General features: G+C 40.0%; 1 protein-coding gene across 1 annotated transcript in view; it reads right to left on the minus strand.

Annotated features, from left to right (window-relative positions):
• Positions 1 to 21,303, minus strand: part of FAM186A (family with sequence similarity 186 member A) — a 65,297-nt gene that overhangs the window by 12,106 nt on the left and 31,888 nt on the right. Inside the window, 10 exon segments of the mRNA XM_049694929.1 lie at positions 360 to 701; positions 703 to 845; positions 847 to 1,076; positions 1,079 to 1,362; positions 1,469 to 3,004; positions 3,006 to 4,091; positions 4,093 to 5,002; positions 13,888 to 13,920; positions 13,923 to 14,054; positions 15,051 to 15,270. Coding sequence (XP_049550886.1) covers positions 360 to 701; positions 703 to 845; positions 847 to 1,076; positions 1,079 to 1,362; positions 1,469 to 3,004; positions 3,006 to 4,091; positions 4,093 to 5,002; positions 13,888 to 13,920; positions 13,923 to 14,054; positions 15,051 to 15,270 — 4,916 coding nt within the window.

Consider the following 21,303-nt stretch of genomic DNA (forward strand, 5'->3'; position numbering starts at 1 on the left):
CTGACCAATGTATAAATTGTTACCAGTTGGAAGTTACCATTCTTGCAGTTGGAAGCATTTCTAAACTTCTGAAGTTGATATTTTGGAGATCAACCATGATCCACAAAATATACTTAAGCATGTCTGCTAGAGATATAAATGAATGAAATAGATGTTATAAGACATTTTTTATTTCCTAAAAAATATACTTCCTTTTACTATCTTAAATATGCTTCCATTCCACAGACCTTCTAGAAGAGAATCTTTTAGAACATCTAATCTGACAAATATGTATATACTTATAGGGCAGTGAGGGAGGATATTTGAAATCAGGACTAAACCTGATTTCAGAAAACTGGACACACAATATTTATATCTACCTTGCACACTGGATCAGCCTATAGGCAATGTTCTTGTGGAATAGGTATCCCAGCCGAACTTTGTCCGTATGAAGTGTCTCAATTATGAGATTCCTAGCTGTTGTGTGTAGTTGTGAAGGGAGTATAGAAGCTTTTGTCTCCTGATTTAAGAGAATCAGGTTCTTCCGCTGAGCCTCCACATCAACAAAATAGTTCTGTTCTTTGAGCTCTTGGGGATAGGAAGTGGGGGCCATCATCTTGGTTTTCTGGGTACCTGAAAGTGAGGTCAGTATCCAGGGCTTATCTATAGGGGGAAATCGGGATTTCTGGTCCCATTCAGAAGGTGAGCTCTGTGATGTTTTGGGTAGTAAGAGAAGGTAATGATATTACAGGCTTAATGAGAGTAGGAAGGGCCCCCTCATCAATGTAAGGGGTTTGGGATACTGGTGTCCTGTAATCAGTGGGATAGGACTTAAATGTTCTAAATTGTTCCGTAGCAAAAGGATCTCCGGGGTCTCTGGATTTCTTCATAAGTGTCAGAGACCTCTGATATTTGGAACTTCTTAGTGGTGAAAGGGGCTTGAGGTACCTTGAAACTTGGAGCACTGGGATGGACCAATGCTGATTTAGGTTTCAGAGAAGAAATAATTGACAATCTTTCCTTACTTTTCTTAGAGACAGGAGAGGACAAATTTTTCTGGGGCTTTCCAGGGGTTGAGGGAGCCCATAGTGTAGGGCGTTGCCCAGGGTGGGAGGGATCCATAGTGGGCAGGCTTGCCCAAGAAGGGTCCATGGTGACAGATGCTGCCTAAGGGTAGAAGGGGCTTGTAGATAGGGAGATTGCTCATGGGTGGCAGAGGTCTGGAATGCCTGGGGCTGCTCAGAGAGGGTTAAGGGTCCAGATTCCAAGAGTTCCTCAGGGGTGGAAGAAGCCCCAGGAACCAAGCACTTCCCATGAGAGAAAGGAGCCCAGATACTGGGAATCTGTGCAGAGGTGGCTGGGACTCCAGATATAAGGAGCTGTCTGAGGTCAAGAAGGGGCTTCAATATCAGAGGCAACTGGGGAGTCACAATGTCCCTAGATATGAAGAATTGCCTAGAACTAAGAAGGGCCTGGTGCAAGGGGCTGCCCTGGAGTGGGAGAGGGCCCAGATATTGGGCTGGGGACTGGAGCTGGGAACCGAACAGAGGTGGATTGACCCTTAGAAACTGGGGTCTGTCTAGAGGAAGGAAAAGTCTGTGGTGCCAGGAGCTTCCTGGGTTCTGAAGGAATCCTCATTCCCAAGGATTTCCCAGGGACAAAGGGGGCTTGTGTAAGAGGAGACCTTGATATCTGCAAAGGAGTAGAAGAGACCTCAAATATAGGGGACTTCTCAGCAACAGCAGATGATACTGGGGACTGCTTAGGAATGTGAGGAGCACGTGTTGTGATAGATTTATCAGTAATGGAAAAGATCCCAACTTCCAGAGTATGTCTTGAAGGAGAACCAGCCCTGTGTGGTAAGGACTGCTCATTAATAAGAAGAGCTCCTAATTTTAGGTCCTGCTCAGACCTGAGAGTAATACCCATGGACTGGGCCTGTCCTGGGGTGAAAGGGGCTCCCAAAGGTTGGATTTGTTCTGGGATGTGGGGAGATTCTAAGGTATAGTTGTTATCTGAGGTGGGAGGAACTCCTAATTCCTCAAACTGTTCTGGAGAGAGAGAAACCCCCAATGCTTGAGCCTGTCCTAAAGTGAAAGGGGCCCCCAAGTCCTGGGCCTGCTGAGGGGTGACATGGATCCCCAGTCCCTGGGCCTGTTGAGGGGTGAGAGTGATCCCCAGTTCCTGGGTCTGCTGAGCAGTGACATGGGGGACCACCTGTGCCTGGGCCTGTTCAGGGGTGACATGAATCCCCAGTGTCTGGGCCTGCTCATGGGTGAGAGTTATCCCCAATGCCTGGACTTGCTGAGGGGTAAGAGTGACCCTCAGTGCATGGGCCTGCTCAGGTGTGTGGGCTGCTCCCAAACCCTGAGACATCTTAGGAGTAGGGGTTTCCCCCAATTCCTGAACCTGATGGGAGGTGGGGGTGATTCTCAGTGCCTTGGCCTCTTCAGGGGTGAGGTCAATTTCCATTGCCTGGGTCTGCTGAGGGGTAAGAATAATGGACTTTGTGGGAGACTGTCCAGAAATAGAAAAGGCTCCTGGTGAGGAAGATTGTGTAGAGATGGGAGGAATGATTGGTATGGGGTGCTTTCCATCAGCCAGATTCTCTAATTTCTTAAGATTCCCATTGAACTCTCTTCTTTGGTGTAACTGCAATGCGTCTTTTGGTGTGCTCTGCCACCTGGAAGACAATGTCACTGAAGTGTGACTGAGCACCTGTTCTGGTTGTTCAAAAGTTTTCATCTCCTTTGCTGTTTTCTGCTTCTGCCTTTCATGGTCCTCTACCTTTCTCCTTGGCTTCTGCTTCTCCTCCTCTCTCTGCCAACTGCTTTCTTGCTCCAGTTATCTCACTTCCTTCTGAACCTGCATCATCTGCTGTCCTTTCTCCTTCTCCAAGGGCACTCCTTGTTCTTTCATTTTTTGCTTCCATGCTTCCAGCTGCTGCTGCTTTGACTTCTGATGCCCTTCTTTCTCCTCTTCCCTTTTCTTTTGCTTCTCATCTGGCTCAATCTGCTTTTGCATCCTGTTTTTGCTGTCCCTTCCACACCTCTTCTTCCTGCCGCTGTTTCTGCTTCTGTTGCCCTCGCTTTCCCTCCTTCATTGGGAGCCATGCCTCTTCCTTTTCCAAATTCTTATTTATCGTCTCATAGCTCCTTTCTTCTAGCCTTTGTTTTTCCTTCTCCTTATGGTCTTTCCCTACTGTTGAGGCTACAGGAACATCCCTTTCACTTTCTTTTTCAGCCAAGATCATTTGTATTAAATTGTCAGTTAGTGGGCCAAGGCTCTCCTGTGAAAGTAAGGTGCTAATTTCTGACTTTGCACTAATCTGCTTCTGAAAATGCACTTCTGGCATAAATTAGACCACTTTTTTTAGTTCATAGGTTTCTCTCCAATTTATCCTGCATTTTTTATATCTGTATTTTCTCAAGATTTTTGTCACAGTTTCAGTCACTTTTTGGAAATATTCCTCGATTTTTGCCTTTATGATTCCTAATTTTTCAACTTCTGCTCTTTTTAATAATAACTCTTCTTTTGACCTAGTCTTTTTATCCAAAGGCTTTCCTGTGTTATCAATTTTCTCTTTTAGGAATGACACTATGGCTTTCTGAATTTCTTCTAGGTTACTCTGTTCTCTTTTGCCATCTGGAATTCCTGAAGTCTCTTTAGTTATCCTAGACTGTGATTTAACAAGTTCAAGAGACTTGACTTTCATGGCGAAGACGGACATATCCTTCTCTTCAGTTTTTTCTTCTTTGCTTATAATGGTTCCTGGAGAGATTTGGTGTTTCTTTCCTTTTATTTTCATTTTCTCAGAGGAATAATCAAGTTGGCTCAACCTGGATGGCTCTGCTTGGCTACTCATCTCACTTCTGCCTTCTTCGTCCATTGACTCAATGATGAGTTCCTCTTTATTCTCTGAAGAAATTTGACTTTTGCTATGTGAATATTTAAGTTTGGCTTTCCTGAGTCTTTCCCATATACTACTGGTTCCACTTTTGCCACCTTGGCTCTTTGTGTCAGAAGGGAAATCAGAAGGAAAATGTTGACTTTTTGATTCAGTGAGTGACTTTGATTTGCTTTCAGAAAAGGATTTTATTTCTTTTCTTTTCTAGTGCTTGTATTTCAAAGTGGTGATCAAGTTTGGTCCCTGTGACTTTCTGTTTACCTTTATCATCATTCACATTTGATTCAGAGGTCTCCTGCACATATGGGCCTTTTGTGTGCTTTCCTTCCTGTGATTGGTACCGATCAGTCCCATCTTTCTGAAAGGCACCGCCTTTCTTCGCTGATATCTTATCTATAATGATATCTTCAGTGATCTCTTCAGAAGACTTTTTCTGTTTTCTTTCAGGTAAAGGGTATTGCTGGTCAGTTATATCTGAAATTGTCTCACCTTGGGCTGTGTATGAAGGAGATGAGTCCCACTTGATCCCCAAGGCTTTGGTCCCTTTTTGGGGGGCCTCATCTACAACAATTTCAAATTCTTTGGCCAAAATATTATCTACATTGTCTAATGTGTCAGCTTGGCTAATGGCTAATTGTGGAGAAGGCTCAGGTAACACTCTCAGTGTTGGTGTGGGCAATGCTTGGTGTTCTACGCCTTTGGATCGAACAAGGTGTTTATATTTTTCTTCTGCTTCTTGAAGTTTCTGCTGAAGCATTTCATTTTTTTTACTGAGATCTTGTATTATCTTCAGGGAAATCTCTTTTTCTCTTTCACTTGTCTCATTTGTATACATATTGGCACTTTGGAGGTTAATAACTTTCACTTCATCATTTAGTGTACTCGAAGCTTTAGAAAGGTTTTCTATTGTTGATGACATATATTTAATAGCATTGTTTTCCAATTTATTGAACACTGCAGTATCTTTGAGTTCCTGTAGCATATCTTGGATTTCTGAAACCTTTGTATTTGTTGCAAATTGATCACTAATCATCTGATCTGGTCTTAAAGCATGAGCTGTTGCAGGTCGCTGTATAACACTTTCTATCCAAGATTTCCATAGAGAACCTCTAGATGCTAGACGAAATAAATAAATAAATTAAATAATGAGATCGCATTTCTTCTTTTGTGCTGTGCTCTATGTTTAAGCCTAAGGAATTGAGCCTAAATTAACAGATAGATATAGGATAAAGTTTCATCAGGAAAGTTTGGCCCCAAAATAAACAGCACTATTTTCAAAAGAATGACTCTTTTCCCACAATCATCTAGAAGTTCTTCTTCCAGAGTTTAGGAGAAGAACTCAGCTGTGACCTCAACTTACTTCCGATTACAATTTTGAGATTAGACATAAGGTAAACCAGAACTTTCCTTTGGTTTTGATTATGCTTGGTGCTTTCCATTTTCTTTCTTGGGTTCCTATCTTTCTATTCTCCCTTTTCTGAGTCGAAGCTAACCTTGATTCTTTCAAAAGGATCACAAAAGACTAGAAGGCAAACATTTGAAGGGATTTCCAAAATGGCTGAATGAGAAACTCAGCAAATTTTTCCCAAAAAGGCAATGAAAAAACTGAGCAAAACTGCCAAAAACAATCATTTTAGGACTTTGGAAACTGAGCAAAGGCATACAACAAATTGAGAAGAATTTATTCAAGAAAAATTTGCTATGATGTTTTAGCCTGGAGCTGCTTCCATCTCCAACTCCCTAGCCCTATGGCCTGAGTTCTACCAGAGTGAGGCAACCTGTGAGGACTGACAGCTCTACTGCCTGAGGGGGTTGATTTGATCTAGAGCAAAGCAATTCTTTAACAATTCTACTTTAACCCATACACAGATCTGTTAGCAAAGAGTAGAAGCCTTACTGGATCAATCTGGATTAATTAACGATTGACTAATCATTGACTGACCACTAAGCTATGCTGACCCAAAAGTAACCCCTAAAATTCAGGCTTAAAAATAAAAATAAACAAACAAAAAAACACAACTGAGCAGAGATATCAGTGGCTGCCCACTGTGGGGGATACAGACTCCACCAAATTAGTCCAGACAAGTCACTAAAAAACAAACCAAAAAGGCAACAGAAACAAACTCTGGAGGTTGTAAGGAGAATCAAAATCCAGAGTTGCTACAACATATTACCTAAAATGTCCAGTTTTCAACATTAAAAAAAGCATGCAAAGAAACAGAAAAGTGTGACCCATACACAGGAGGAAAAGCAGTCAGTAGAAATTGTCTCAGGGACCAGGGAGAGGAGTGGGCAGATGTTGGACTTATTAGAAAAAAAGAAGCAGTTATAAATATGTCCAAAAAACTAAAAGAAACCATATTTTAAAATAAAAGTATGATGACAATTACTCGTCAAATAGAGCATATCATTAAAGAGATGAAAACTGGAAAACCAAGTGGAAAAATTGGAGTTGAGTAGTACAATAACTGAAATGAAAAATTCACCAAAAGGGCTCAACAGCATGTTTGAGCTTACAGAAGAAAATAACCAACAAACCTGATGCTAGATAACTAGAGATTGTCTACTCTGAAGAACAGGGAGGAAAAAGAATAAAGAAAAATGAACAAAGCCTCAGAGACTTGTAAGATACCATCAAGCATACGAATGTACAAGCAATAGAAGTCCCAGAAGAAGAAGACAGTGGGGCATTAAAAGTATTTGAAGAAATAATGGCCAGATTATCCCAAATTTGATGAAAAACATTAATCAACACGTTCAAGAAGCTCAGCAAATTCTAAGTGGGATAAATACCGAAAGATCAATACCTAGAACATCATAGTCAAACTGTTGAAAGCCAGACAAAGTGAGAATCTTTAAAGCAAAAAGAGAAAAATGACTCATCACAATCAAAGGAGACCCATTTAGAACAGGGGAACCGCAGTAAATTTAACAGGTCACTTCTTATCGGAAACAGTTGAGGCAGAAGGCAGTGGGATGGTATATTCAAAGTGCTGAAAGAATAATACTATTAACCAAGAATTCTATATCCAGCAAAACTGTTCTTCAAAAATAACACAGCAAACTTGATGCTAGATTACTAGAAGTGAAGACATCCATTCCCTGAAATAACACTCTTCCCAAAGTAGCATGAATGTACAGCCCTCATAGCCATCATTATTGCATGTTTTTAAACACTTCTCTAAATGTATTACGGAAGAGCTATCACATCCATTCACTGAAATAACACTCCTGTCAAAGTTGCTTTCAGTGAACACTCATATATCCATAGTTAATACATGTATTTTTAAACTCTTCTCTAAATACATTACAGAATGTCTGTCACATCCATTCACTGAAATAAGTACATGCTTCTCAAAGTAGCATGCATGTACAACTCTTTATTTTTAATGAAGGTAAGAAATAATATATACTGACAGCAAGTAAGCATATGAGAAGATGCTCAATATCACTTGTCATTGGAGAATTGAAATTACAATGAGATACTGTTGCACACCTATTAAAATATCTAAAATTTTTAAAAAAACAGATAATACCAATGCTCGCAAGGATATGGAGTAACTGGAACTTTTGTTTATTGCTGGTGGGAATGAAAAATGGTACAGATACTTGAGAAGACAGTTTGGAAGTTTCTTACAAAATTACTTACAAAATAATGTAGTCTTTTAAAAAATTTACTACTATTATTTATTTATTTTTGCCTGCATGGGGTCTTTTTTCCTATGTATGGGCTTTCTCTAGTTGTGGTGAGTGGGGGCTATACTCTTCGTTGTGGTGCGCGGGCTTCTCATGGCTTCTCTTGTTGTGGAGCACAGGCTTTAGGCATGCAGCCTTCAGTAGTTGTGGCACGTGGGCTCAGTAGTTGTGCCTCGTGGGCTTTAGAGTGCAGGCTCAGTAGTTGTTGTGCACAGGCTTAGTTGCTCCGCGGCATGTGGGATCTTCCCGGACCAGGGATCGAACCTGTGTCCCTGCGTTGGCAGGCGGATTCTTAACCACTGCGCCACCAGGGAAGTTCCAAATATTTATTTATTTGGCTGTGCCAGGTCTTAGGTACGGCACACAGGATCTTTGTTGCGGTGTGCAGACTTCTTAGTTGTGGCATGTGGACTCTTAGTTGCAGCATGTGGGATTTAGTTCCCTGACCATGGATGGAACCTGGGCCTGCATTGGGAGCACGGAGTCTTGACCACTGGACCACCAGGGAAGTCCCAATGTAGTCTTATATGATTCAGCAATCATGCTTCTAGGTATCTACCCAGTTAATTTGAAAACTTACGTCCACACAAAATACTTGCATGAGAATGTTTATAGTAGCTTTATTCTTAATCACCAAAACCTGGAAGCAGCCAAAATGTCCTTCAATAGGGAGATAAACAAACTGTGGTACATCTATACAATGAAATACTATTCAGCAATAAAAAGAAATAATCTATTAAGCCACAAAATGTTATGGAGGAAACTTAAATGTGTATTGCTAAGAGATAGAAACCTGTCTGGAAAAGCTACATACTGCATAATTCCAATTATATGACATTCTTGACAAGTCAAAACTATAGGGACCCTAAAAAAGCAGTGGTTGCCAGAGTCTTGGAGAGAGAGGGGAAGGATTAAACACAGGGGATTTTTAGGATGGAGAAACTATTCTGTATGATACTGTAATGGTGGATACATGACAATATACATTTGTCAAACCCTACAGAACTCTACAGTACCAAGAGTGAAACTACATAGGCACATTTTTTAAAATAACCACCTAGGAGGTAAGGGGATCCCAGGAAGGAATTCATACTGTGATACGAGAATCTAACCATATTAGAAATGTATGACACAACCTCACTGAAGGAAATGGCAGTGCTGGGGAAGAGGGAGTGTTGCTGACCTAAGTAACTGGAAATGAAAGGATTCTGTAAGACCAAGGCAAAAGGAACTACATATGAGGGCTGTACTGTAGTTGATAAGTTGTTTCCCTTGGGAGTATGGGTTAATAATTCTGATACTGCTATACATGTATACTGGACTGAACAATTAAGTAAATGGATGGCAGATGGTAGGAACAGGTTTCTCACTGTTTTGGGTAGGAAATTACTGATAAGCAAGGGGAGGGAGCTAGAATGATCCATGTGATAATGAATTAGAGTTAGAGACATTGACAAGAACTCATGTTTAGCTTAATGTAGTTACAGATGATTATATACATAAATGTCTATAGATATGTGTATATTCATGGGTCAGCACACGCACACATTTTTTTTGCTCTGTCAGATGAGAGGGCCAAGGGAATTCCCTGGTGCTCCGGTGGTTAGGACTCCAAGCTCTCACTCCCAAGGGCCCAGGTTGAATCCCTGGTCAGGGAACTAAGACCCCACAAGCCAAAAAAAAAAAAAAAAGGAAAAAAGAAAGATGAGAGGGCCAAACAGAAATAACACCCTAGTAGCAATGACCACACATAGCAACCAGATCTTGGTTTTTAATACTATTCTCTAATGAAAGGAACCAGAAGTCCTTGGAGAAATGACAGATTCTAGAACTGGGGCAGGAAATATTCAAGATGAACCTGAAGCATCTTGTAACTTGTAAGTACCAGAAAGTAAGGAAGTGCTAAAAAAAAAAGATAGAGAGAATAAACCACATTGATGCGGGTATGTGAAAGGGGCACAAAAACCAACTGAAAGAGGTTCTGATGGCCAAAGCTGGAACTTGAGCAAGAAAATAAAGTAGTATTAGGTTTTATAACCCAAAGTATTAAATGTCTGTGAGTTCATTTTGATATAAATAAATAACCTAATAAATTACTAAATAGGAGAGAAGAGACAGACTCCTGTGCTTAAAAGTTCAAATAATTTATGTAGATACCCCACCCTAGAGGAGGGGGCGCATAACTCTCCATTCCTTAAATGTGGGCTGCACATATGGACTTCCTTTTAAAGAGCACAATATGGTAAATGAGGAAGAAACTAACTTTGCAGTGGAGAAACCTGACAAGCACTGTTTTAGCTAGGTGATCAAGGTCAACACTGAGTCATAAATCATTTGATAATATGTACCCTTGAAATGATATTGTGACAATAGTACTTTACCTCTGTGATCTTTCTCCCCAAACCCCATAGCCCCAGGGTAAATGTGAGAAAAATATCAGATGAATTCCAATAGAGGGGCATTTTACAATACACCTGACTGGTACTCCTCAAACCCATCAGGGACATCAAACACAAGGAAAAATCTGAGAAATTGTCACAGCCAAGAAAGCCTAAGGAGACATGGCAACTAGATGTAATCTGGTACCCTGGATGGGCTCCTGAAACAGAAAAAGGACACTAGGTAAAAACAAGGAATTATTAATCAATTACAAACTTTAATTAATAATGTCTCAATATTGGTTTGTTAATTATAGCAAATGCATCATACTAATGTAAATATTAATAATAATAAAGTATGGTGAGATAAATGGAACTTTATTATAGTCTCAATTTTTCTCTAAATCTAAAACTGCCTGAAAAAAATGAATGTGAAATGAAGACAATGCCAGATAAGCAATGACTTGGTGCTGGTAGACTGGCCTTACAAGACATAGTAAAGAAGTCCTTTAGGTTGAAAGAAAATGACACCAGAGGATAATGCAATTTCACACAAAGAAATAAAGAGCACCAGTATATGTAAGTAAATTTAAAAGACGGTAAAAATATTATTTTCTTTTTCCTCTCTTAGTCAATTAAAAAGACAATCATATAAAACAATAATTTATATGGACTTCCCTGGTGGCGCAGTGGTTAAGAATACTCCCACCAGTGCAGGGGACATGGGTTTAATCCCTGGTCCAGGAAGATCCCACATGCCTCGGCACAACTAAGCCCATGTGCCACAACTACTGAGCCCACGTTCCACAACCACTGAAGCCCACGTGCCTAGAGCCTGTTCTCCGCAACAAGAGAAGCCACCACATTGAGAAGCCTGTGCACTGCAATGAAGAGTAGCCCCCGCTTGCTGCAACTAGAGAAAGCCCACGTGCAGCAGCGAAGACCCAACGCAGCCAAAAATAAATAAGTAAATAAATAAATAACAATAATTATAAAACTATATTGTTGGGCATATAATGCGTAAATATGTAATATGTATGACAAAGCACAAAGGAGGGGAAGAGAATGGAGGTATTGGAGCAAGGTTCTATATTTTGCTGAAATTAAGTTAGTACTAATCTCTGGCAGATTGTGGTAATTTAAGGTGTATAATGCAGTTCCTAGAACAACCACTAAGAAAATTACTCCAAAAATGTAGGAAAAAATGGAATTAAAAGGTAGACTAGGGCTTCCCTGGTGGCGCAGTGGTTGAGAGTCCACCTGCCGATGCAGGGGACACAGGTTCGTGCCCCAGTCTGGGAGGATACCACATGCTGTGGAGCGGCTGGGCCCGTGAGCCATGCCCGCTGAGCCTGCGCGTCCGGAGCCTGTGCTCCGCAACGGGAGAGGCCACAACGGTGAGAGGCCCGCGTACTTCAAAAAAAAAACCAAAAAAAAAAAAAGGTAGACTAGAAAATATCTGTTTAGGGGACTTCCCTGGTGGCGCAGTGGTTAAGATCCACCTGCCAATGCACAGGACACGGCTTTGATCCCTGGTCCCGGAAGATCCCACATGCCATGGAGCAAGTAAGCCTGTGTGCTACAACTACTGAGCCTGTGCTCTAGAGCCCACGAGCCACAACTACTGAGCCAGTGTGGCACAACTACTGAAGCCCACGTGCCTAGAACCTGTGCTCCGCAACAAGAGAAGTCACCGCAATGAGAAGCCTGCAAACCACAAAGAAGAGTAGTCCCTGCTTGCTGCAACTAGAGGAAGCCTGCACGCAGCAACGAAGACCTAACACAGCTAAAAATAAAATAAATAAAAATAAAAATAAAATATCTGTTTAACACAGAAGGCAGTAAAAGAAGAATAGAAGAAGAAAAAGATATATGAGACATATGGAAAACAGCAAAATAGCAGGTATATATCCAACCATATCAATAATTACATTAAATATGAATTAATCACTCCAGCCAAAGTCAGAGATTGCCATATTGTATTTAAAAATAAAAAAAAGCCCACAAGATCCAACTATAAGCAACACATCCTAGATTTAATCTTGCTAACAGTAAAGACAGGGGAGCTAGAGAGACTATACTAATATCTGACAAAATAAACGTTAAGGAAAAAAAATAGTTCTAGAGATAACAGAAGACATTTTATAATGATAAAAGGGTCAGTTCATCAGGAAGCTAACACAATTATAAACATATGTGCATCTAACAACAGAGCCTTCAAATACAGGAAGCAAAAAAACTGACAGAATTAAAGAGAGAAATAACAATAATATTGGAGAGTTCAATATCCCGCTCTCAATAATGGATAGAACAACTAGATAGAAAAATCAGCAAAGAGATACATAGAAGACTAGAACAACAAGATAAACCAACTATAAAACACTGCACCTGACAACAACCAGATATATATTCTTCTCAAGAACATATGGAATACTCTCCAGAATAGCTCATATGCTAGGCTATAAAACAAGTCCCAATACATTTAAAAGAATTAAAATAATACAGAGCATGTTCCTCAATTGCAATGTGATAGATAGATGGATAGATAGATTATATATAATCTCCTTCTGGTTCTGCTCTCATGGTTGAATTCTGACTGATACAAGTTCATAATACAACACTAAAACCACGATCCATATAAGAAAAAAATGATAAATTGATGGAACATCATCAAATTAAACACTTTTGGGTTTCAAGGCACCATTAAGAAAATGAAAGACAAGCCACAGAATGGGAGAAAACATTTGCAAATCACTTTTCTGATAAAGGACTTGTATCCAGGATATATAAGGAACTCTTAAAACTCAATAATAAAAATGGCTAAGTATTTGAATAGCCATTTCATCAAAGATATAGGAATGACTAATAAGCACATGAAAAAATACTCAACATCATTAATCATTAGGGAAATGCAAATTAAAACCACAATGAGGGCTTCCCTGGTGGCGCAGTGGTTGAGAGTCCGCCTGCCAGATGCAGGGGACACGGGTTTGTGCCCCGGTCTGGGAAGATCCCACGTGCCGCGGAGCGGCTGGGCCGGTGAGCCATGGCCGCTGGGCCTGCGCGTCCGGAGCCTGTGCTCCGCAACGGGAGAGGCCACAACAGTGAGAGGCCCGCGTACCGCAAAAAAAAAAAAAAAAAAACACAATGAGATATCACTTCATACTTATTAGAAAGGCTATAATAAAAAGGACAGACAATGACAAGTGTTGTTGAGGATGTGAAGAAGCTGGAACCGTAATACACTGCTGATGGAAATTGCAATGGTGCTGTCACTTGGGAAATCAGTTAACAATTTCTTAAAAAGTTAAACATAAGTTTACCAGCAATAGATAAATAAATGACATAGAAATTCTACTCCTAGGTATCTCCAAAAAGAAATGAAATTTTATGTCCACACAAAAACTTATACATGTGTGTTCATAGCAGCATTATTCATAAAAGCCAAAAAGTGGGAGCAATGCAAATGTCCATGCACTGGTAAATGGATAAACAAAGTTTGGTATATGCAAACAATGGTGTACAATTGGCAATAGAAAGGAAGAAACTACTGATACATCCTATAACATGGCTGAACCTCAAAAACATTATGCTAAATGAAAGACACCAGACATAAAAGACTACATAAAATATGATTCCACTTCATGAAATATCCAGGAAAGGCAAATCTATTGAGACAGAAAAGAGATTAGTGGTTGTCTGGGGCTGTGGGTGGGAATGAGGATTGACTGCAAATGGGCCTGAGAGATCTTTGGGGGATGATAAAAAAGTTCTAAAGTTAGATTGTGGTGATAGTTGCACAACTCTAAATTTATTAAAAGTCATTGAATTGTACAATTATCGTGGGTAAATTTTATGGTACGTAAATTATAAAGCTCTTTTTTAGAAAAAGTCAAATCTATTTTCAAAGTCTTAGAGCACTCTTACCTCGTTTTTTCTTTTGTTTCTTCTTTTCTTCAAAGATGTACTAATTCTGCTCAGTAGCTTGACATTGCTCTCGATAGCTTTGAGCGTTTCTGGTAACATCTCCATTTGTGCTATACAGTGGTGGTGTTCATCAATATCAATTGTAGTCATCTCAGACAAAATAACATCTTGAAGAGAGTAAAAAAAATTACTTTTGTGCAGAAAAATAAATAATTATAACCATATAGGCTTATAATATTGGCTACCTATTCAATATTGTAGTATTGGGAAATATAGGTATCTCGTAATTATTTCTATTCTGAGGCTTCCTCTATGAAGAAATTTAAAAAGAGAAACTTGGAATAGAAGGCCGAACAATAAGCCTTGGCCATGAAAATATGGTTAAAATATGGTTGAAAGGTGTCTAATTTGTTAGTTCCCTGACTTCAGGGATGGGGATATCTAAAATGTGAACATGTGCTTTAATATTGGGGATCTAAACCCCAATTAACTCCTTTGGTAAGTTTTCTAGTATTTTATAACCCCTGTTACATGAGATTTCTTGTAACTAAATGAAATTTCTCTTTTTTGTATTCTTAGCTTATTCATTCTTTCATTCAACCAGTGTCTCCTCTGTCATGTACTGTTCTAGATCCTGAAGATACAGCATTGAATAAAACAAATTCCCTAATTTCATACTATTTACATTCTAGTGAAAGGACACAGACAAAAAATATTTTAAAGACACATTAATTATAAAGTATGTCAGATGGTAAGAAATGCTATAGACAAAAATAAAGAAGAGTAAAGAATAATGGACAGTGCCAGTGGGTAGAGAATGGGGATGGTCAGAGAACACCTCATTTTAAATAGAAATATAAGCAGAGAATGAGCCATGTGGCTACCTGATGGAAAATGTTCCAGGCAAGGGACTAGAAAGCATAAGGACACTGGGCAGGAGTATGCTGGCATGCTTGAAGAAAAGCAAGGAGGCCAGAATAGCTGGTACTAAGTGAGCGAGCTTATATTTTCCTTATTCTATTCTTCCTGGAACAGAGAGCACCTGTTCTCTAAATAACCACCTTAGTCTTTTCTTGTTTAGTCTTCTTCTAATCCTTCATAATTTGGTTATAATTCCATTCTCTAGCTTTTTCATTAACTCTAAATCACTTCTGGAAACTTACTCCATTCTTCCAACCAGGCCAGAATGTAGACAAGAGTCTTTTCTTTAATTTCAGCAGTCTTGGCACAAGTAACTATTTTCTCCAGCAAACTTGCTCTCTATTTCTTATGTTCTGTAAGGGATATTTTCCTTCCAGAGTGCACATTCTCATCCATAGTATAGTGATTTATTATTATCTACTGCACATTCTGCATGATGTCACCCAGCTGCATATTAAGGTCCTATAAGAATAAGAAGGGGGAATATATTAATAAATCCTCTGACAGTAAGCTTTGACCACCTTTCTTCCCAGAATGTCAGTGACAGTCACTATAGAGCTGTCTAATCAAAGGCCTGCCAATTCTAGTTTTTTGTTGTTGTTGTCTTTTGTTTGTTTGTTTTTGGCTGCGTGGCATGTGAGATCTTAGTTTCCTGACCAGGGATCAAATCCACACCCCCCTGCAGTGGAAGCATGGAGTCTTAACCACTGGACCACCAGGGAAGTCCCCTAATTCCAGTTTTTCTCTGAGTCTCAGATTTTCCTCTTAAATTTTTTTTCTCTGCCTTCATCCTAGCATTGCTATGATATAATGAAAAGAATATTGGGTCTGAAACCATATCTGGACTCCAACTCTAGCTCTCTCATTAAAATGACTTTTAATAAATCACTTAACAATTCTGAGCTGCCCTGACTCATCTGTAAAATAACGGAGATGCTGAGTTTATAGTTGATGTGAGACGCGTAAGATGTGTGAAATACCTTATAAACTGTGGCTGCTGTAAACAAACTAATTAATTACTAATTAATTAAAGGAAGTTACTTCTTTTTCTTTTTTTAATCAACGCTTACACCTGGAAAGCAGCTATCAGAATATTCCACAACATGACTTCTACTTCATTATTTCCCCTCCTCAAGAATCTATCAGCAAATTCTCAGTGGGGGTAATTACTGCCTCATATGGGCATTTAGAAATTTGTGGGGACTTCCCTGGTGGCGCAGTGGTTAAGAATCTGCCTGCCAATGCAATGGACACGGGTTCCATCCCTGGTCGGGGAAGATCCCACATGCCGCGAAGCAAATAAACCCATGCGACATAACTACTGAGACTGCGCTCTAGAGCCGGCGAGCCACAACTACAGAGCCCACACACTGCAACTACTGAAGTCCACATGCCTAGAGCCCACACTCCACAACAAGAGTGGCCACTGCAACGAGAAGCCCGTGCACCCCTACAAAGAGTAGCTCCCGCTCACCTCAACTAGAGAAAGCCTGCACGCAGCAATGAAGACCCAACGCAGCCTAAATAAATAAATAACTTAAAAAAGAAATTTGTGGAAGCATTTTTGGTTGTAACAATGAATGGGAGGGAAGATTTATTGTATTTAGTAAAAGGTGCTAAGTAAGGGGTGCCAGCCCACCCAACGGTGCAATGGACAGTACACATGTTAAAGAATTGGTCCGTCCTGCATAAATTTTGACTGTCCCATGGGATATTCACATAGGTTTTAAAAAAATCTGTTTATAATTATCTGAGCCTAGAAACTTACTCTTTTTAAAGTATAAATGCAGAATAATTTTTTACAAAGTTTCATTGCTTACTGAAATTTCCAGGAATGCAAATACTTTGTAAATCAAAGGAAAATATTCTTTAGAATTTCTCCAATAAAATTTCACCATTCTGAAACACCATAGTACCAACTAGCAAGGCACTACTGCTAATAGTATGTAGTGCCAGTACAATAAACCTGCATTTGTATCAGCCTATATTTGTAGCTTTCATATTTATTTTAATTCTACATAAGGATGCAAGCCTCTATCTACTACTTTGTTATGTCTTCTAGTGAAGTTTGACCTAGAATTTACACATTGAAATGCATGTTATTATAAATTAGCACTTATATTTACGCTCACATATTAATTTTTTAAAGTATCAGTATAGATATTTTATCTATAAATTTCACTTCAGAGGAACAAAGGTATGTTAAAAATATTTTAAAAGGGAATGGTAAATCTGATAGATGGAGAATCACTGCTCCATCGTTTCCAAATTTATCAATTACTCGCTCAGTTTGGCTTCAGACAAACTGAACTCTCTCTACACTCCTTACAATAACATTAAGATTTGGATTTTGCAAGCCAAATCACCATGTCAAAAGAGTAATCAGGGCTTCCCTAGTGGCGCAGTGGTTGAGAGTCCGCCTGCCGATGCAGGGGACGCGGGTTCGTGTCCCGGTCCGGGAGGATCCCACATGCCGTGGAGTGGCTGGGCCCGTGAGCCATGGCTGCTGAGCCTGTGCGTCTGGAGCCTGTGCTCCACAATGGGAGAGGCCACAACAGTTAGAGGCCCGCGTACCGCAAAAAAAAAAAAAAAAAAAAAAGAGTAATCAAATGTTAGGTGCTGGAAATACTGCAATCAGAAATAGGTAATGCAGTTGCAGCAAATTATCAGAAATACAGGAGAGCAGAGACAAAGTTTGATAAGCCGTGATGAAGAATAACATTACAAACTAACACACAGCATGATGATTAAAGAAAAAGTATCACCAACTTCTCATAAATTCTCCCAGAAAATTGAAGAGAAAGGAACCTTTCTCAACTCATTCTTTGTGGTCAGAATTACCCTCATACCAAAGTCAGATAAAGATACTGCAAAACAGAAAAAACAAAAAAACTACAGACCAACATCTCTAAACATTGTTGCAAAAATCTTCAACAAAATACTAGCAAACAGAATTAAACAGCACATTAATAGAATTATATACCATGACCACGTGGGGTTTATTCAAGAGATGCAAAAATGGTTCAACATGTGAAAATAAATGAATGAAATATACCAAATTTACAAAAGGAAGGGGAAAAAAATCATATGATCATCTCAATTGATGCAGAATAAGCATGTGACAAAATTCAGCACCCTTTCATGATGAAAACTTCAACAAAACAGGTATAGAGGGAACATACCTCAAAATAATAAATGCCATATATGACAAGCCCACAGCTAACATCATACTGAAAAGTGAAAATCTGAAAATTATTCCTCTAAGATTAGGAACAAGGCAAGGATGCCCACTCTTACCAGTTCTGTTTGACATATTACTGGAAGCCCTAGCCAGAGTAATTAGGCAAGAAAAAAGAAATAGGGACTTCCCTGGTGGTGCAGTGGTTAAGAATCCACCTGCCGGGCTTCCCTGGTGGCGCAGTGGTTGGGAGTCCGCCTGCCGATGCAGGGGACGCGGGTTCGTGCCCCGGTCCGGGAAGATCCCACATGCTGCGGAGCGGCTGGGCCCGTGAGCCATGGCCGCTGAGCCTGCGCATCCGGAGCCTGTGCTCCGCAACGGGAGAGGCCACAACAGTGAGAGGCCCGTGTACCGCAAAAAACAAAAAACAAAAAACAAACAAAAAAAAAAGAATCCACCTGCCAATGCAGGGGACACGGGTTCAATCCCTGGTCTGGGAAGATCCCACATGTTGTGGGGCAACATAGCCTGTGTACCACAATTACTAAGCCTGTGCTCTAGAACCTGTGAGCCACAGCTACTGAACCTGCGTGCCACAACTACTGAAGCCTGCATGCCACAACTACTGAAGCCCGTGCACCTAAAGCCTGTGCTCCACAACAAGAGAAGCCTGCGCACAGCAACGAAGAGTAGCCCCCACTCGCCGCAACTAGAGAAAGCCCACCCGCAGCAGCAAAGACTCAACACAGCCAAAAATAAATAAATATTTTAAAAAAGAAAAAGAATAAAAGACATCCATATTGAAAAGGAGGAAATATTATATTTGTTTGCAGATGATATAATCTTATATATAGAAAACTCTAAAGATTCCATCAAAAGGGACTTCCCTTGTGGTGCAGTGGTTAAGAATCCACCTGCCAATGCAGGGGGCATGGGTTCGATCCCTGGTCCAGGAAGAGTCCACATGCCATGGAGCAATTAAGCCTGTGCACCACAACTACTGAGGCTGTGCTCTAGAACCCACAAGCCACAACTACTGGGCCCGTGTGCCACAACTACTGAAGCTTGCATGCCTAGAGCCCATGCTCCACAAAAGAGAAGCCACCGCAATGAGAAGCCCACTGTAACGAAGAGTAGCCCCTGCTCGCCACAACTAGAGAAAGCCTGTGTGCAGCAACGAAGACCCAACACAGCCAAAAAAAAAAGTTTCCATCAAAAAACAACAGAAACAACAACAACAACCCAAACCTGTTAGAACAAATAAATGAATTCATGAAAGTTGCAGGATACAAAATCATACACAAAAATGTTTAGTTTTCTATATACTAATAATGAACTATCAGAAAGAGAAATTAAGAAAGTAATCCCATTTACAACTTCATCAAAAAGAATAAAATACCTGAGACTAAATTTAACCAAGGAGGTGAAAGACGTGTATATTGGAAACTACAAGACATTAATGAAAGAAATTGAAGAAGACACACATGGAAAAGTATTTCATGCTCATACACTGCGAGAATTAATATTGTTAAAATATCTATACTACCCAAAGCAACCTACAGATTGAATACAATCCTTTTCAAAATTCCAATGACATTTTTTACAGAAATAGAACAAAAAATCCTAAAAATAGAAGAAAAAATCCTGAAATTTTTTACAGAAATAGAACAAAAAATCCTAAAATTTGATTCTTTTGGAATCATAAAAGACCCTGAAGAGCTAAAGCAATATTGAGAAAAAAGACAAAAGCTGGAGGCATCAAGCTCCCTGATTTCAAACAATATTACAAGCTATAGAAATTAAAACAGTATGATATCAGCATAAAAATAGACACATACATCAATGGAACAGTAAAGAGAGCCTGGAAATAAACCCCCCCACACATATCATCAGTTTATGACAAAGGAACCAAGAAGGGCTTCCCTGGTGGTGCAGTGGTTAAGAATCTGCCTGCCAATGCAAGGGACGTGGGATCGAGCCCTGGTGCGGGATGATCCCACATGCCGCGGAGCAACTAAACCCGTGCGCCACAGCTACTGAACCTGTGCTCTAGAGCCCACAAGCCACAACTACTGAGCCCGTGAGCCACAACTACTGAAGCCCACGTGCCTAGAGCCCGTGCTCTGCCACAAAAGAATCCACCACAATGAGAAACCCGTGCACCGCAACGAAGAGTAGCCCCCACTCACCGCAACTAGAGAAAAGCCCGCGTGCAGCAACAAAGACCTAAGGCAGCCAAAATTATAAAAAAAAAAAAAAAAAGGAACCAAGAATATACAGTGGGGAAAGGAAAGTCTTTTCAATATATGGTGCTGGGAAAATTGGACAGCCACATGCAAAAGAGTGAAACTGGATTTCTATCTTATACCGTACATAAAAATTAACTCCAAATGGATGAAAGACTTGAATGTAAGACCTGGAACTATAAAAATTCCGGAAGAAAACATAGGTAATAATCTCCTTGACATTGCTCTTGGTGATAATTTTTTCGATTTGACACCAATAGCAAAGGTAAAAAAAGCAAAAATAAACAAGTGGTACGACCTCAAACTAAAAAGCTTCTGGGGACTTCCCTGGTGGTCCAGTAGGTAAGACTCCATGCTCCCAATGCAGGGGGTCTGGGTTCAATCCCCAGTCAGGGAACTAGATCCCACATGCATACGACAACTAAGAGACCACATGACACAGCTAAGAGTCTGCATGCCGCAACTAAGAAGTCCGCATGCTGCAACTAAAAGATCTCATATGCTGCAACGAAGATCCCAAGTGCCTCAACTAAGACCTGGTGCAGCCTAAATAAATAAATAGCTTCTGCACAGCAAAGGAAACCATCAACAAAATGAAAAAGCAACCTACCAAATGGGAGAAAATATTTGCAAATCATATATCTGATAAGGGGCTAATATTCAAAATATGTAAAGAACTCATACAACTCAATAGCAAAAACCCAAACAATCTGATTAGAAAAATGGACTGAAGATATGCATAGACATTTTTCCAACGAAGACATACAGATGGCCAATGGGTACATGAAAAGATGCTCTACCATTATTAATCATCAGGGAAATGCAAATCAAAACCACAATGAAATGTACCTCATACCTGTTAGAATGGCTATTATCAAAAAGACTAAAATTAACAACACTTCTTAGTGTTGGCAAGGATGTGGAGAAAAGGGAACCCTTGTGCACTGTTGGTGGGAATGTAAATTGGTGCAGCTACTATGGAAAACAAAATGGAGTTTCCTCAAAAGATTAAAAATAGAGCTACCATATGATTCAGCAATTCCACTTTTGGGTATTTATCTGAAGAAAATA

Source organism: Orcinus orca, chromosome 11 (assembly GCF_937001465.1).
Source record: "Orcinus orca chromosome 11, mOrcOrc1.1, whole genome shotgun sequence".
Classification (NCBI taxonomy): Eukaryota; Metazoa; Chordata; class Mammalia; order Artiodactyla; family Delphinidae; genus Orcinus; species Orcinus orca.